This window comes from Platichthys flesus, chromosome 22 (assembly GCF_949316205.1).
Source record: "Platichthys flesus chromosome 22, fPlaFle2.1, whole genome shotgun sequence".
NCBI lineage: Eukaryota > Metazoa > Chordata > Actinopteri > Pleuronectiformes > Pleuronectidae > Platichthys > Platichthys flesus.
In genome coordinates, this window is record NC_084966.1 from 6,655,109 (window position 1) to 6,673,675 (window position 18,567).

At 46.8% G+C, this 18,567-nt stretch overlaps 1 protein-coding gene across 2 annotated transcripts in view; it reads left to right on the plus strand.

Moving 5' to 3' along the window:
- The window catches only part of zeb2b (zinc finger E-box binding homeobox 2b), an 81,019-nt gene that overhangs the window by 53,883 nt on the left and 8,569 nt on the right, over positions 1-18,567 (plus strand). For both annotated transcript variants that reach the window (XM_062380726.1, XM_062380725.1), the window contains 4 exons: positions 6,929-7,180; positions 12,393-12,461; positions 14,542-14,730; positions 15,737-15,951. In XM_062380726.1, coding sequence (XP_062236710.1) covers positions 6,929-7,180; positions 12,393-12,461; positions 14,542-14,730; positions 15,737-15,951 — 725 coding nt within the window. The remainder of the gene's footprint in view (positions 1-6,928; positions 7,181-12,392; positions 12,462-14,541; positions 14,731-15,736; positions 15,952-18,567) is intronic.

Consider the following 18,567-nt stretch of genomic DNA (forward strand, 5'->3'; position numbering starts at 1 on the left):
AGATTCGACACATCTGCTTTATTAGCAGTGTTTCCTCCTCAATATTTACGTGCAGGTGCTCTTGTCGCTGCCTCTGCTGCCGCCTGTTCTTCTTCTTTACAATTTACGTTCATACATCCACACACACACACACACACACACAAACACAAAGCCCCGCAAATTTCAAATACTTTAAAGTACTCGCTGCATTCATTCAGCTCGGAGCATTAAAAAGGGCCTTTTATAGGAGGGGAAATTAGCGATGGTCTCCCTTTATGTGTGTGAGAAGCACCGCTTTGCCTGCGAAGACTCCAGAACTGGAAGCAGTTCACCCAGCAAACGTTTTCTCTTTTTTCTCTTCTTCTTCCTCAGCGTGTGTGTGTGTGTGTGTGTGTGTGTGTGTATTTGGTTAGTTACAGTAATTATGGCCCAATAACTGACAGCCAAAAACCAGGCAGGAGAAAGTAGAAGGGGGCTGTTTTTCCTCAGTCACGCGCAGCCTCACTGCCGAACATCTGCTGAGAGATTTGCATATTAATTAACCCATATTAACTCTAATTATTCTGGGAAATTATCAAATAAATTAAATTTTCTAATTTTAACCGGTTTTTCCCCCGCCCTCTTCTCGGTGCCTGACGTGTGTCTGGGTAACGTCAGGAGGGGAAGCTCACCTGAGCGAGAATAAAAAAATATATACACGTCTTCCCTCCGTGCACCCCACCCCCTAACACATACATTTGCAATCCCCCCCCCCCCCCTTTCTCCTCTTCCCTACCAACCTTTCCCCTCCTCTGTTCTTCTCTGAATTCTCCCTCCCACTCCTCTCCTGGCCTGGGAGTCCTGAGGGCAGCCAGGGGAAGCTTTTGTGTGTCTTTTTTATTCTTCTTCTTTGGCTTGTGTGACGAGGAGGAGGAGGAGGAGGAGGGGGGAGGGGTGTGTGTGTGGGGGGGGGGTTTACTCCGAACATTTGTTGGAGGCAGGAACATGTGTGAACTGGGGGAGGAGGGGGAGGAGGGAGGGGGCCGGCACAGATGGTGAATCCATGCAGGACCCGGCAAAGGTGGGACCTCTGTGCTGTTGAGCAAACCTTGTAGCTTTCTCTGCCTTGCTAGCCCCCCCCCAGCCTGTTGCTCGGGCCTCCTTGGCAAATAAATGGGACTTTAATTGAATTAGAGTCGGCGCTGCTGCGAGGGTCTCCTCGCCGGACAAAGCCCAGTAGCCATTTGATGGATGCATGGCAACGTGGTGGAAGTTTCCCCCTTCAAACTAAAAAGATCAGAATGTTGTTTTTACCTTTCAGAATGATTTCAGAAAGTCATGAAAATGATGACGATAGAATATTCACGCAGCAAAGCATGATTTGTTTTTCAGGGGTGATGATCCACCCTTTGCAGCCTGAAATAGTCAATATCATTTCCCTATGCACATCAAAAATCTGTGTGTTACAGGCGAAACAATAGGAAAATTCTAAGTTTTAAATTGTAAAGTTTTAAATTTAAATAGGAACTAAAATCTTGTCTATAAAATGTGGTTGTGTTGAACAACTCGTATCAGTCAAACACAATCATTTCACTTTCCAGCGACACCCCTCCACCTCTCTGTAGACACGCATACACACACTCACACACACTCTGCCCAGACAAACACACACACACTCTCCCAGGTTGCGTTTACACTCCACTGAGTTTTCACCATTCATCGTCTCTCCCAAGTCGCCCCCCTCTCCCCCACTCCCTGGCCCTCACCCCTCACTCACTCTCTCTCTCTCTCTCTCGTTCTTTCTCTCTGTCTCTTTTCAGGGCTTTTGTTTGCCCTCTGCCACCGTCCTTTCACCGACTTGGCCCTGATTTGCCCCTTGTGCTCGATCGCACCATTATACGAGACAAGATAGCGCAAAAATATCCAAACACGTCTGCGATTCTTTTGTCTGGCGTGACTTGTGTTTGAGTTCACTTAGAGACAGCACCGACGTTTGAAGGGAAAATCAGTTCCACGAGCTGCTTTATTTTGAACGGACATTGAGCAAATTATATCAGCTTTGAATTATTTGGTTGACATTTTAATTCAAATTTTAATTTAATATATATAAAAAGGTAAAAAAAAACCTGTTTAAAAGAGATTTTCATGTTTAAATAGGAATGTCTCATTTTCAACAAAATAAACCGAATTGGGCAAGTGAGAAAAAATCGGAGAAATGGCATTAGAGCCATTTAAAGATATGTTAAAGGTTTAGCTGCTTATTTAATAACGAGGTAAGTGCACTCGCTGTAGGTGTGAGGTTTCAGACAGGAGTTTATACCCGGGGAAGTGCTTAAACTGTTGCAGACAGGAACAATGGCAGACAAAAGGTCATCACCAGAATCCACTACCACTGGCCATAGCCATAAGGCAGCGACCTCGCTTCCACCTTAATGCCCTCCCACACACACACACACACACGCACACACACTGACTGGAGCCCTCGCAGCCATCCAGGTGATCCGCTTGGCTCACATTCATGAGACAGGGAGCGAGCGCAAGCAGTTATCGTCCAATAGGGAGAATGTCCTGGCTCATTATCGGCGTAGGAGGCCGAGCGTGTCACCTGGAGCTAAGCCTCGACACTCGACTAAAAAGTCAGCCGGGGTTAGCGTGAGAGCACAAACGTGGGTGTTAGTCATTCTCCCCGCAGCCATCACCTCCACCATTGGCCTGCCGAGCACAAAGAGCTCAGTTTCTCTCTGGCTCGGAGACCGGAGCAGGAAGGGCTTTTAGTGCGCCGTCCTCTGGGCACTGGACCAGTACTTGGGGAGCGTTAAATAAATGTGATTATACCTGTCGGCGTTGTGAAATGGCTTTGCTCTGGAGAGCGCAGGTGGAGCACCTCTGCTCTCGCTGCTGAATGAAGGGAAGATTTTCAGGCCAGGGTTAAGACGTGTTGAAATATCCATCTCTCGTCTTTGCCTTCATTTGTAGCTGCTAAAATGTTGTTTAATTATGTTAAATTACCAACTATCTTGATATTGAGGCTTTCAATATTTCCTGATAGTTTACAACCAAGCACCTTCGCAACTTGCTTTACTTAATTGAATTTGTTTATTCAACTTTTCACCAGTGTGCGAAAAAATGCTTGGATGTTGAACAAAAGAATGTATGGGAAGACTTAAATGTAAATTCACCAATCAAAGAGGGAAACTCAGTTACTGACAGTTTAATGGCGTGCTCCCTCAGCTTGAAAGAAATCCCATGCGTTCATAACTTCCTCACAAAGGTTTCTGACGAATGGATGCATGGGGTCACCATCAAAGACACAAGTTGGTGACTGCCTATTTCCTCCGAGTGACTTTGGGCCGTCTTTGAATGTGGCATGTGGTCCGACAACTGTCGTCAATGTCGCACACCAAGTGCGTTATCTGTTGTGTGTTTTTTATTTTGTAGGAGTCGATTATGATTCCAAACATTAAAGGCGTTTTTGATCAATGGAGCCATTCGTTCACTGTCAAACCTGATGCTTTGTAAATACAATCATTTTGGATTTGGAGTTTGTTTCCCGGCACTGAATTAATGCCACTGGCTTCGCAGTATCTGCAGAACACAACTGTCACAGCTGAAGTATTGCCTCCCGCCATTGTTTTTTTTACTCCTTTTATTTATCTTCATCATAGAAATGATGAGATTTTAATAAGACTTTCTCCCTTGCTCCCTGGTTCTCCCTCCGGCTGTCACTGCTAATGCTCGGAGCCATCCTAATCAATATACAATATTCCCCTCTCCTCTGTACTCCCTCGCTTTCCTGAGTGACAGAATAATGCCAGGCCTGTGAAAGGGTTATGTCAGATAGCTTCAAACCCAATATTAAGTCAGAATTGTGCTGTTACATGTGTCATTTTAATTATCCGCCAAACTCAAGTCAAAGAGACTCCCTTTATTTACCTTAAACGGTTGGAGAGATTAAAAAGAGGAGAGGAGCGAAAGAAGAAAGAAAACAGGTAGCAACAGTTTGTAAAGTGTCAGGCGTAATTGCCTTTGTCGTGGATGACACTTAAGGTACGAAGAGGAGAGGCATTTGAGAAGTAAACATCATCTTTTCTTTGTCTTCCTCGCTCCTCAGCGAACACAAAGGGCCGATTAAGAGCTAGGTTGGGGAGGTGGGGGTGTGTGGGGTGGGGGGGGTGCTGCCTGCGAAATATTGGTAGGTTAGAATTACTTTGTTGCGTGACACAATACCAATAGATGCTTCGTGCTCGGAGAGGGAGAGGCTCCTGTCAACGGTGGCACCCAAACAATGGCGGCTTTCTTGACGTTAATACTACGCAGTTGACTTGACGAGCACCCCACTGTCAACCCGCCTTCCTGGAGGTATACGTTGAATGCGGAGGAGACAGCTGACGTTCAGAAGATTGCGTGGACTGTAGCTCCCGGAGACAGTTCAACGCCCCCGCGCTTGAAATTTGTTCAGAAACTTGAGACACAAGAGAGACGGAAAAAACGGCTCCAAAAATAATAAAAGTAGAAGCCCGGCTATTCCACTTCTTTAGGATATTCTCACTCGCACCCTGGTAGTTTGAAGGTGCACAATGGTTCCTCCTTCCCCCGACGTGGGAGTATAGAAGTCAGAGCGGTGTGCGTTGCCGTGGTGGAGGTAAACAAAAAGAAGCGCCCTCGCTCCTTTTATTGGGGAAGAATGGGCCCTTTAAAACTTGTCCAGCCTTAGATAATTTCATTCAGGCGACCCCTGATCCTCCATCATTGAATCTGCATCCAGAGATCAGGTTCACAGTGACGGGTTGATAGCTTCCCAAGCCTCTTGGCCTTTTGTTCTACCAGCCCTGCGCCGCTGCCCCCTCCTCCAGGAGCTGGGGGACACAGAGCTGATGGGACCTTGCTGAGAAAAAAGTTCTACATCTCAGGGTTGATGCTGCAAAAAATAAAAAAGAGAGACCCCCGAAATTGTTTTTTTCTTTTTGTGGGAACTTTCCAGTGACCCAATCCTCCTGGAGACTTCTAACTTTCAAAAGTTGTACACAGCTTCTCAACAAAAGGCACAATATCAATGGTACCAAGGTAGATATGAGACCACCCAGGATTTCCTCATGTCTCGCTCCACTCCTGGGTCTCCGGCCTCGGGTTTTGTCATCTCCAGGGAGCATTACTGAGTCTGAACTTGCCTAAACCCTTGTGATCACACCTCTTGAAAAGGTTTTGTTTCCTCCGTCGATTGGTATTCGAGGCAGGTCACCGCACTCCCACCCTCCTCCTCCTCCTCCTCCACACCCCCTCTTGCCCGCCCGCCTGCCACCCACCCACCTCCCCCCCCGGTCGCCTCCCCTCCCACATTTGAAAGCCCTGTTTTCATTTTAATTTGCACCTGTTGTGCAGTTGTTCGCTGAAGGCAAGTGCAGACCAGTCGGTCGTATAGAGACGTGTTAGGAGGAGATGTGGGGAGGATTATCTTTTCATATGTATAATGTCTTCAGAAATGTCATGCGTGAACCTCATCTTGCTGGCGAGCTTGATTCTGGGAAAGTTCAAGAGGCAGGGACGCTTTTCAGCCTCGGCCGCTGTAATTTTGACACAGAAATTGCCTTAATTAAGTCTGTTGATTCCCTATAGGATCTCAAAGTGAGGCGTTTAGCATATTTTACACTATTTATCTGCAAAAATTCAAAGGACGACTTGACGTGTCAAAGCTATTCGATTTAAATCTATAAAATATCCACCAAAGACCCTGCTGACATATGGACTTGCTGTAGCTTTTTTTTTTATGATTCCAAAACATAAATTCAACTGAAGCACGTTAAAAAAAAGCCTCCACCTTCGCTATGGCAGCTGAAACCCTGGGCCCTCCCATGATTGGCTCTCACCGCAGAACATTCTTGCACAAGCTGCCAATGAGGTGTGTCCCCATGCCATGCTTTTGGCTGGCCTGGTGCTCCATCTGCACTCCCCCAATAAGTCTTCTGACGTCCTTCTCTGCCACGATTTACACTGCGGCCGATGGCTGCCGATGGCGGTGACTAATTTGCACGCGAGCCACCTTTGATTGAGTTCACAGCCCTTATTTACAGGCTGTCTATTTTAAGAAAAGCAGGCGTATGTCTGGGACCTGAGTGTTGTGGAACAAGGCGGGCCCCGCTCCTGCTGTTCTGAAGTTGTGCGTAAGGGGGGGGTGTCAGCCTACCTCCCCGGGTGTGTGCAGTCAGTCGGCCTCAAGGCCCTGTCGTGTTTCTATATTTTCATATGTTGGGAAACATTTATATTTATGTTCATGGTTCACTGGCAATGCAAATGTGAAGACATCCAGGGGGGTACGAGCAGTGAATAATCTAAATGACTATAGGTTAAGCCTTTTGTACGCACAGCAAAGACATTTGTAATATTGCTTGTGCTATGCGGAGCATTTCAGACGTGACGGGTATGCTCCGGAGCAGAGCCGTCCTGAAAGGTGCAGCTCGTTGGTATCCGCGGCATGTGAGCAGGACTGGAAATTAGTGGCTATTTTGACTCGCATCTCCTCGACAGCTGTCTGCCCACCGCTGTGGTGCAGTCGCAAATTCCAGTCGCGAATGCTGTAATTGGGGTGTAACCCACAAACAAAAAAAAAAAGGAAAGAGAAAAAGCGCCGACGCCTTGGAGGATACAGTGATGTGGGGTGACCTTTTTTGATCTGGGAACATACCTCTATTCAAGTCGCTATCCCTTCTCAGACTCCGTTATCCTTATGTACATGTTTTAACTGTATACACCCACTCCATTAAAAGCTGCTCAAACTTTCAGATATGCTCAGAGAAGATCTGATCGTAAAACATTCTGGTTCTGACACACACTGTCACTCTGTTGGCAAATCGACTCCACGACATCCACCATTTATTCACAACACGCACACCACATTGTTTCTGTGCTCTCCTCTTCCAAACTCCCCATAACTGACCGGACTTGTCCTTCCTCTGTTTTCCCTTTTGTGCTGCAGCTCTCAACTATGAGAACGTGCTAGAGACCGGCTCGGAGACAGAGGAGGAAGACAAGCTGCCCGTCTCCGAGGAAGACCCCATGATCAACGGCTCGGGCAGCCCGGCCAGCCTCACCAACCCGGACACCTCGCCGCGCGCTGAAAGCCACGGCCTGCTGACCAAGGAGGAGGAGGAGGACGAGATGCGCGACAGCGGCGTGGAGCACATCTGGCCTGACAACGACATGTTGAGTGCCTCAGTGGACGGTACTGGTAAGTGTCTCGAATTAGAAATGAATATCGACTCGGGCATGAAAGGGAAACAGATGATTTCTTATTTAAATAACATATTTCAAAACCTAAAAAACCCTTCAGGTGAGCTGTCAATCACAAAAACAACCCCTAAGCTGACTTCCAGATACTGTATTGCGACTGTGTGCACCTCCTGCCACTCGTGGTATCGTCTTATGGCGTAAACCCCCCCCCCCATCCGGTGCCTGAGTCGACTCAAACAAACCCCACAGAGCGGTTTGCAAACACTGCTTGAGCCAGGTCTGACAGTGGAAGCCCCGGTGACGCTCCTGCAACAGAAAGACAGACAGACATGATTTTCTTTGTTTTCTGTGGGCAACAGAGACCGTTCATATTCATATTTACAGCAATGTGTTACCTCATGAAGAATAAAGAAGCCCGCGAGATGCAGAAAGTCAAAAAGGCAACAAGAGACGTGATTCCCTCTGCAGGAAACGTGAGATGTGAAGTTGTATCAGGCAAATTGTATCAGTGTTTATAGTAATTCAATAACCCCCCCCCCCCCCCCTCCCCTCAACAATGACTGACGCCATGTGATACCTCCTCCCTCACAAGCTGCCTAATCCCAGGCAGGTGATACCTCCACCAACTTGACTGACTTATGGTCTCGTGCCTCACAGCTCTGATTGCAGGGGCCCCAGTCACGGATGCTTGAAAGATAAATACTTTTAATTAGGGGGCAGGGTATAATCATTAAAGGAAGCCAGACTGCCGCAAAAAGTCATTAACAATCTTAAATGAAATTTTTATTTTTATGATAGCCATTTACATGTATAATAAGAGTCAATGATTCTTGGAAGCATGTGACAGGAACAGAGTACGGCGAGAAGTCATGTAAGACAGCCCATTTAAATGAGCCGGGCTCCCGCTATTCATTTCTGCTAATGAACTGGCTGTGCACGCCGCCGAAAAACGGGGGAACATTCAGCAGTCTTAAATTTTAATATGGGGGAAAATTGCACATTTATTAGGGGGTGGGAGAAAAAAGAAACTATAGTGGGTATATCAGCATTTGCTTCTCCTAAATAACACTTCATGATGGTTCCTTGAGGGGGAGGGAGAGAAGACAGTTTGGTAAATAAATCAAGATAAAGGATAAACAAGCTGTCGTTGCATACGGTAATTGTTTATTTGATAAAGACCTGCGGTGCCATAATGTCTGTAATTCAACTATGTTGCAATTCCCAGATAATATGCTTCTTGTGTGATAAAGCGTCTGACATATTTCAGAGAGCAAGTCAAGTTCATTAGAGCATTTGGGAGTCTCTTTCCCAATCTTGCGGGTGCTATGTTTCCCAGCCTGTGTTAGTGTTTTTTTTTTTCTCTCTCTCTCTCTCTCTCTCTCTCTTCCTCGGTGCCTAAGTGTCTACAGTGATACCTCAGCACATAACTGAGGCCTGAGATAAGTTCGCACCCTCCCTCCTTCCTCCTCGGACCGATTTGCTCGTCACTCCTCTATCACACACAGGTCTCGGAAGCGTGAGTCAATGTAGCTGATCCCGGGGCCGCGGGAGTTTGAGGAGTTGAAGAATAAGCCCAATAAAATGTTGCCCTGAGACACAAACACACCCTCTTTGGACGTATTAAATACACAACTCATGAGCTAAACGACTTTCGGAGACGTATCTGCTGCGTGTGTGTGTGTGTGTGTGTAAGAAGGGAAAAACAAAACAAGAAGTTTATCACTGAGCGGCGGCGTCTGATTCCAGGGCACAATCAGAGTCTTGTGTCTGGCATTGTCCTTGACATTCCTTCATCCCACAGTGAGGCTGGACACGATGTGCTGGAAAGTATGACATCATTATTACTGACAGACATTTTCAAAATAAATCACCTGCGTTTTTAAAACCCCTCCGCAGGGCGTCAGGATTTCTGACTTCACGTCGCGGGCTGTAGACATTTCTTTCCCTCTTGTTCATCGGATTGTGGAAACATATTTTGTTCCCTCCATTGTTCGAAAACACAATCTTTCTCATCGATGAGATTTTTGCCAAAATGTGGCCGTCTGTTTAAAAAAAGAAAGGAAGGTGATCCTTGTTTTTCTTTGTCAGGTTTTAGTTTCATTAATTTGTCACCTCTTCTATCCAGGAGTAAGTGCAGCGTTTCTGATCCCGGCCAAGAAAAGAAATTCAGACGCAAACACTTTTCTTTGGCTGTAAAATGAAGGGATGGAACACTGACACAAAATATCTACTATCATCCCCTTCAATCTAAAAATATCAGAATTGGCCCAAGCTCTTTAACGAAAAAAATCTGTTTTAATAAAACCTTTCTTTATTTTGGAGGTTCTGAAACTGTTAAATTCTTTACTCAAACGTGACAGATTCAGGATGAATGAGGCCAAACGCACAAAGGCGGAACTTTAAAAGCGACAGTGACCGGCCGTTAAAGCAGGAATGTTTTCAAAATAAACAGCATCAGAGCTGCTATGAAAATAGGTGGAATTATGGTCTGGCCCAAGGTATTCTGGACTCCTCCTGGGCCCAGTGTCGGCTCTCAGACCTCAACATCGCTCTTCAAGGAGGTGTGTACCTTACCGCCTCAGGTCTTCTGTGATTTACTGCTGACAAAACACGCTCCTCCAGCATTTAGTGGACACTTTCATCCAAAATGCTTTCCATGACCAAGAATAGGCACATATCTGTGGCCTAAAGGACTCCAGAAGAAATCAAATCCCTCGTCTTTTCTCTTTTTTGGTTTCTCTGTACTTTTCTCTTTTCTACGAGATAAAGTCATGAAATGGGTAAAATCTTTTTTTTCTTCCTCTCTGTGCAGCAGCAGCTTTTCTTTCCCTATTGAAAGAGCCGGCGCCCGGCTCACCGCGATCACACTTTGTCCCGTTTGAATGAGTTTCAGGACTGGCACTGGTGCGTGCACGTATATATATGTGTGTGTCAGAGGCCGCAGCGGCGAGGTGTACGTGGTATTAGCCTACCTCCTGCTGGAAGCGGCAGTCCCCCTCCCTTTCAGACCACAGATAACAAAAGTTTTCCAAGGTAAATAGGGGGAGAACGGAGGACCAGTAAATCCCACTGGTCATCCCCCCTCGCGTCAGACCCGAAGTATGCGGCCAAATTTGATTACCCAACGCAAACACGGTGCCTACAAGGACACGGAGATGTGAGGGAGTTCTGACCATGTTCAGAGAGAAGGGGGGGGGTGCAAACATGCTGATACCTGATACTTGTGGGTATATTTTAATCTGTGGTGGAGGAGTTTTTGTTTTTTTTATCTGTTTTGTTTTGTCATAGCTTAATTTATGTCGTTAAAAGCCCATTTATTTTCTCATACTGCGCCTGTGGTTGTGATGCCGCTTGGCAGACGTGCAATCAAATGCACAGAGAGAGACAGACGAGGGGGGGAAAGAAGCCCAGCGAGGGGAAACTTAAACTAGGACATACCCCTCCAGAACAGTCTGTCATTATTCTATGGAGCCATTGACAGGGGTATTTATCATTTCACTGCAGACGCCAAAATCTTTAATTTCAGGACAACCCTAAATTGCGAGCCTCAGAAAGCATTCCACAACTATTAAGCCCATTGTTTCCAACCAAAAATAAAAAACCCTTTTGCTTCTGGCTTTTGTGCGGAGTAATGTAAGCAGGATAACATGATTATCAACAATACACCCACAACCTTTCCTGTAATATCTCAGCCAGGTTTCTCAATGTAGGCGCTCATCCTGGTTTAATAGCCATGGGACAGTGGGATACATCAGATCCTGCTGTGGACTGGGAAGAAAAAAAAACTCCAAATCTTCACAATGCAACACTTGTAATGTCCTTGCAGGAGCAGCAGAGCAGGAACAGATGCGTGTTAGACACACAATGCAGGTTTTTTTTTTCCCCGTTCCCTTTTCTCTTTTTTCCTCACAACACAAAAGCCCCCATGTTCTCGGAAGCACCTTGATTTAATTTTTTACCGGCGACGCGGGAAGGAGGAACCAGGGGCTCCTTAAGCTGATTGTCCAGTCAGTGTCCTCCTGTTGACCGTGGAGGGGATGAATAAGTCAGGGGGGGGGGGTTTACGAGCCTGTCAGCATCCCACCGTTTATTTACTGCCTGGACTCACCTGTGCCAGGACGATATCTGCCCGTCCACACAGACACGCCGCCATTATCCTGATTGGCAGTAAGAACTGGTCCTGCTCAAACAAGCGCTCCTGGAGGTTTCGGTTATCCAGCACATCTCTGAGGCAGGAGCAGTTGAGCTCGGGCGGGTGGAGACAAAAAACTTTGCGCAGCCAGAACTCTGCTGTGCCACGTCGCTGTTTACTTTTTTATGAGAGTGATGATAAACGGTATGAGACTGATCCATCAGTGAATAGACAGTATTACATGTTCGGATTTAATGTCTAAGAATGTTCCACGTTTGGAAAAAGTGAAGGAATCCTTGTGTATTTTCAATTGCAATTCGATCTTTTAAGGATTAAAACCCCTAAAAAAAAAAGGGGGGGGCTTTGAAATAATAGCTTTCCGGTTTAACTGTTTCATTCTCAGAACCAGAAAGCATTAATTCTTTGTCTCCTCCCACCTTAGGTTAACCCCGACCGATGAGGTTATTTCTGCCTCCCGAGCGCCTCTGCCCCTGAGAGATGTGTGTGCAACTAAAACTCTTCATTTGTGGTCGGGGCTTGTATTCTTATTGTCAGCAGCAGCGACGTTAGCTCTCTGCCAGGGATTGCGGCGAATGGAAAAAAAAAAACAAAAAAAAGGGGGAAATAAAAAATGCAACGCGCCGAATAGAAGCATCCACCAAGTGACATATGATAAAACGAGCGTGATCCTGCATGCGGAGGATTGCAGCGGCGTCACAGCCGGGGAGTAATAAGCTCAGGCTGCGCGTTGGCTGGAGCTCTGTGATTGCTCAGGTGGATGTGCTCCACGTTGTATTTAATCACCCTGTTTGGCGATTGAAGCTTTCTCCGCCCTCCCCCGTCGCCTGTTGTCATGTTAAAGGTAAATAAGTCACTGTCTGGCGCAGATGATAGCATTCATTAAGCATGCCGGAAACAAAAACGATGCACAGCGGCGCCTTTATTGCCTCCTCCGTACCATCGTCTTAAACGCCTCATTGTCGGCGTTTGATGCTTCGGGACGCAGGGGTACTCGCCCTCCCTTTCCCTCACCCGCTCATCCCCCCCTTTTTCTCTCCTCTCCTCTGTTTGTGTGCAGATGAAATAAAAGATGACTTCGACAACATGGGGCCTGACGCCACTTTGCAGGCAGTTGGAAACGGTACAGGTGAGTCGAGTGAAGATGTTGAGTTTGTGTTTTGCTGTTGTGTGTTTTTCCACTCTTCTCTTGGGAGACATGTTTATGTCCCTGTGGGATCTGACCCCAAGTCCGCTACCACCTTTTTTTGTTTTTTAAATACCAACAAAACAATGACCTCCCAAAGCAGTAATCTGCAATTAGTGGGAGAATCGTGTCCCGCTGACACAATGACAACACAGACAAATCCCTGGAAGTGCATTCTGATTTATGGAACCTTTGATTACACGTTTAGTTTTACTTTAGCTTCCCTGGTTAAGTCTGCGTCCTGCCGCCCGCCTACCTGCCATTTTTCATTAAGCCACCAAAGCTGATTTGCAGCCGCGCCCCCCCCCCCCCTTCCATGATATCATCCTGGCCACCCTGACAATTGGCCCCGGATGCTGTTAGAATAAACCAAACTCACCCCACAGAATGCCACGCAGCCCTGCCTCAGAACCCCCCCCCCGCCTTCAGCTCTAATTACTATGACTTTGTGCTCGTGGTGTTTTATACTTCACTTTTACTTTTTCCCTCGCTCTCTCTCTCACTGTGCTGAAAATCCAAGCAGAGCAAATGTTTTCCATTTAGCTTAGAAGACTTTTTTTGAAACAATACTGTAGAAGCTCGCAGCCACTACATGACACATGACTCCATTTAGAGAGATGAGGCGTTTGATCGCGTCCCGGTGCCAGAGCCCACTTTGATCCAGGTGATTTCCTCCCCGTCGCTGAAAGAGAAGCCATTTCTCCTTTTTATAAGAATAACGTTAGGTTTACACTTTTCATCCGGAATGACTCGAAAAGAAAAAGCGATGGCGAGGAAAGAGTTTCTCGCTCTATTTACTCTAATGATCCCTGATCCAAAAAAGTGATTGCACCGAGCCACACCCTCCTCCCTCAGCTCTTCATCTTGCACAACGATACAAAAACAAACAATGAGTCTCTTACAATCAGCCGAGCCGTCTTCAAAAACCAAGACGAATCACCTAATGAGAACGAGGTAAACGATTCCATCACGCTTATCAAAAGAATCCATTGGCACCGATGACATTTTGGTGCCACTTTTGACAAGCGAACATCTTCCACCTTGACCTTTTCACAAATTGGGCCGAGGAGTCATCACCGGCGAACAAATGGCTCTTTAAACCTCACCTTGGCTCACGCTCTAAAAGCCTAATTAACAGGAGCTGAGGTCTGATGAGACTTCATTCCTTTTTTCTCGTGGTTCACGTAGCCAAACAGCCTCCAGAATATCCAGGATGTAAACAGTGTGTGTGTCTGTGTGTGTGTGTGTGTGTGTGTGTGTGTGTGATTTTTGAAAGTCGGCCATCCCCTTGACTAATGAAGGCTGCTGATTTCTTTTAGCTCTGGTTTGTTTTTGGAGGCAGCTATCTCCACGCTGCAGCTTAACAGTTTCCCTGAAGAGAGGGGACTGGGAAATAATTTGAGAAAAACGCACTGTGTGGCCTCAGCACTTTGGCTGGCTTAAGACACATTCCGCCCAGCGATGGCAAAAAGCTCGTCTCTGTCTTTTTTTCGCGCTGGTTTGTGGTTTGGCCTTGATAATCTGTTCAACACAGAATCAACAAAAGCCACAATCTCTTGATTGACCTTACATGTGAAAGTCGATACGAGGAAACGTGGCTCTGTTGCCGATTAACTCCGGCTTCTGCTTGTATGAGCGTCTTTCCCTTTTTTTTATTATTTTACAGCCCTAAACAGAGAATCAGATTTTCTGTCATGAGTAAATGAGTTGAAGTTTGAGGGAAGTTTTTCCACACGTTGCTCCTCAGCAGCTCATGGTAGCCGCCTTATCGCTGACTTCTGGCCGGATTAAGTTACAGTTCTTATTTTAGCCGTCGTGGCGTGACAAGCAAACCCAGTAATTCAGATGTATTCTCCCCAAAGCACTGCTGTAATGTGTTAGGGCGGCTGTCCTCATCGCATTTCCACCAAGATGTTCCCAATATCCTCCTGTAAGACATTTCTCTGGAGAAGAAAATGAATCCAATTTATTCCTCTCCCTTCCTTTCTCTCCCCCCCCCCCCCCCCCCCCGCCTCCCCTTCAGTCAAGAGCGTGGATTGCACTTCAGAGTTCGAGGACTTCTTCTCCAAGCGGAAGCTGGACGACGGCGACAGCCACGTGGTGAGCATCGCAGAATACCTGCAGCGGGGCGACACCGCCATCATCTACCCCGAGGCCCCGGAGGAGCTGTCCCGCCTGGGCACGCCGGAGGCAACTGGCCCCGAGGAGAACGGTAAGAAGCCTGCTAGGGGAAGGTGGGAGGGGTCAGAGGTGAGTGTAGCTACCAAAAAATATCTGGGGGGGAGGAAAAGAACAGGTGTGAGCGTCTGTGACAGCAAAGTCAGCTTGCTTCAAACTTCCACAGATCATCTCAAATGTTCCTTAGGTGCCCCACTGGCACCGTTATAACAAAGGATCTAATGATACTTCATTATCAGACTTTTAATATAAAACTCAAAACCCTTTTGGTGGTGATATTGAACTTGAAGCCCGAGTGTTGCAGTAACAGAGCAGCAGGCGAGGTAAAAAAAAAAAAAAAGGAAAGGGAAAGAAAGGAAAGTCTGAGCCGAGCAGCAGCTCTTCACACTGACACGACCGGGCAGCTGTTGGTCCCACAGATTCGCCGGATGCCTCGGTGTTTACCTACAGTCTTAAGCAACAGCTGGGCAGGGGCTTGAAATCAGATAGTGCACCTCCGAAGCCCCCGAAAGGAAAAAAAAAAACTGAGGGGGGGCCGGGGGGGGGGGGGGGGGGGTTGTTTGAACTGGAACGGGCCCATAATTCAAGATTCGTGACACGATGAACATGTTGGGGAGAATTGCATTAAAGTGTGGCAAGTTTAAAACAATTAGGAAGCTGCAAGAAAAAAATCGTGTGTGGCGAGTTTCTCCGCGTACAACTTTGTACATGTGTGTGTGTTTGTGTACATGCAGTGTCATGATGTTTGCTACTATGTCGAGGAAACTGAGACTCGGAGTGTGTAATGCGAGTGCTGCACAAGTGTGTGTGTGTGTGTGTGTGTGTGTGTGTGAGGAGTCGGGAGGAGGTCGTAGTGCAGCGGATGCCAGCCTGACACTGAGGCTCTCATGTGGAGCAGATTGCAGAGATAACTCCCATACCACTCTGGGCAGCCCGCCCGTTAGCTGCCATTGATTCGCTGACCTTTTGGCCCGCTTTCCCTTCCCCTTCCTCCCCTCTGCCCCCCCCTCCTCCTCCTCCCCCCGCTGTCTCCCGTGCAGACCTGCCACCTGGAACGCCAGATGCCTTCGCCCAACTGTTGACCTGCCCCTACTGCGACCGGGGCTACAAGCGTTTGACATCGCTGAAGGAGCACATCAAGTACCGCCATGAGAAGAACGAGGAGAACTTCGCCTGCCCCCTGTGCAACTACACGTTTGCTTACCGCACGCAGCTCGAGCGGCACATGGCCACACACAAGCCCGCGAGGGATCAGGTGAGCCAAGTTTAAAGAAGATTTGTGTTCCCCTCCTCTTCCTGTCCCCGTCCCCATATTTCATTTCACTTCTAATATGCTCTGATCCCTCAGAGAAGAGATCATTTTTTTCTGATTGGCAATCATTATTAATTTTTCATGGCATTTTGAAGATGCAGATCCTTTAATGGTAATAACTTTAATTGAGGCCCTAAATGGTTTTTTGATGGCCCTCCCTGATATGATTTTCCAGTCTCATGTTCACGATCGAATGATTGTGTTAATTTCCAATTTGGAAATTTTTATCAGCTCCTTAACTTCACTTCACTCCTGGCCTTTAATGTTCTTCTGGTGCAGCCTGCAGACGTAGTACTCCATCAAACTCCACCCGCCCCCCCCGCTTCTAATTTCATGCACTGCATAAACATCTGTGTATACGTGAACGTTCTCGAGCGATTTATATCCAACATGTCTGAAATATAATTTGAACGTGTGAGCGGATAGCATGAATCACCTTAAAGTCCTGTGAGGTGAAAAAATCATCCAGCTGTCACGGGCGTTTAACTCGCTCGTCAGCTTTAAGTCGAAGATGCGAGGTGAAATAGATTGTGGCAAAAAGAGAAACTGCATGCTCTCAGAGTTTCTCACACATCAGGGGGGGATAATTACAACTTCTGAGTGAAGTCAAATCGGAGCAGTGCATTTTAAAGTCGATGGAGTCGGTGGTTGTGCGTTAAAGGAGGATTATGACCGAGGGATTTGTTTGAAAAATGACCCGAAGTTCAATTTACTTTTGTGATTTGGATAATTATCGGAAAACTCCAGGAAACAAACAAATTTAATAACATTCTCAGTAAAGGTTTCTGCTCCCTTTGGAAACATAAGAAGAAAAAAAGAGGTCACTTCTACCTCATTTCATATTTTCATGGACTTCCTCCGCTAGCACAACTAGAACATTTTGTGTTCTCATAAAGAAATCAGCCAATCCCAGATGATATCATGCATCTCAGCGCTCAGTCGCAGGTCGTGGGGGCTGTGCTCTCTGAAGCGAGGATGACAGGCTCAGACTGGGGCTGATTTGATCAGATGTCAGCAGCCAGCACTTTCACCTGATCTACCAGCTGGGTGTAAACGTGAGCAGATGGGCCGGCCGAGTGAGCCGCCGTCCCAATCCTCATATTACAATGCTGCTGCTGCTGCTGCTCCCCTCCAGAGTCGAGGCCGCGGCCAAACGCTGCCATACAGGCGCCGTGGGTCCTGCCACAAAGCCGGTTATCTTGATTTGTAAATTAGCTGGATTGTTTAAACGGTAATCCTCGAGCTGAGATCGAGGTGATGTCTCACTTCTTTTGAATCCTTTGTGGCAGGCTTTCTGTAGGTGGCGCTCTTTTCTTTGTCTGTTCAGTCAAACCCCCAAAACCATGAGCGTTAAAAAAAAAATAGGCTACATCATTTCCACCTCACCGTGTTTAGAAGATGAGGTAAAATCTAAATGAGCATGTATTTATGTGAGAATTAACATTTGGCAATTAACAACTAACTAACAGGAGGACTCGGCAGCAATCAGATTAACATCAAGAATAATGTCCTGAAAGGTAATCATGTGCCATGTTGTTCTGTCTTGTATGTTTACAAGCCTTAATGCTCCTCCTCCTCTTAAGCACTTAGCTGAAATATGACTAATTAGAGGTTATACATATGCAAACATCCAGTCGGGTCCCCGCCCACAATCAGCGGTGGTGGCGTTCGCACCGACAATGAGCCATGAAGGAGAGACGGAGCATTTTGCTGGTGCCATTCACAATTAAGAGCACGGAGCGATTGTGTCTTATTAGCAGTGGTGGCGAGACTAAACTTTACCGGGCAGGGGTCCTCGGGGGGGAAGTTAAGGGGATGGTGGTGGAGGTGGGGGCCCTGAAGCAGCTGTTGCTGTTTGTTTATGCAACTCAGCAACATACGAGCAGTGGGGTCCCTCTCCGGCGCTTGGCGGGGCCCCCGACTCTCCCCGCTTGATCTTTGAAGGTTGGGGCTGTTTGAACAATTCCTCCCAGTCCTCCCAGTGTCCTGTGCGCCACCATCTGTCTCCCCAGGAATGTGGGTAGAGTCAGCACACACCCCAGCATTTGTCAAGGCTGAACTGGGAGGAGGGAGTCGCCATATCTTTTTCCCCCTAGCGAGCTCTACAGAAAATGGGTCTTTCTTTTTTTTTTTGTTTTTTTATTTACTAACCATTTAACGTGCTCACCTCCCACTTGGAATTAATGGTTTAATGAGTGACGAGCCAGGTTTACACACCCAGGTCTGCTGTTGTTGCTGGTTATTATTTTCTTTTTTTCCTTTTCAGAGAACAGGCCTTGTTTGAATTGCAAATTTGATGGATTGCAACTGATGTTTACCTTTGAACAGTGAATCAAGGCTGCGCCTATATGCTCTGTTCCGTATCCTAAGATTATTAAAGAGACATTTGAGGTCTTTCAAAAAGCCCCAACTACCGAGAGACATTTGAGGCTGTTCTGAAAAAGTACAAAGTGTAATTCAAATTGCTGTGAATACAGGTACGCAGGGCGAGAGCGCTCACAGACCACTCTGAATACCTTTCAGACTGATTAGGCCCAAATTAATTGAAAAGCAGATCAG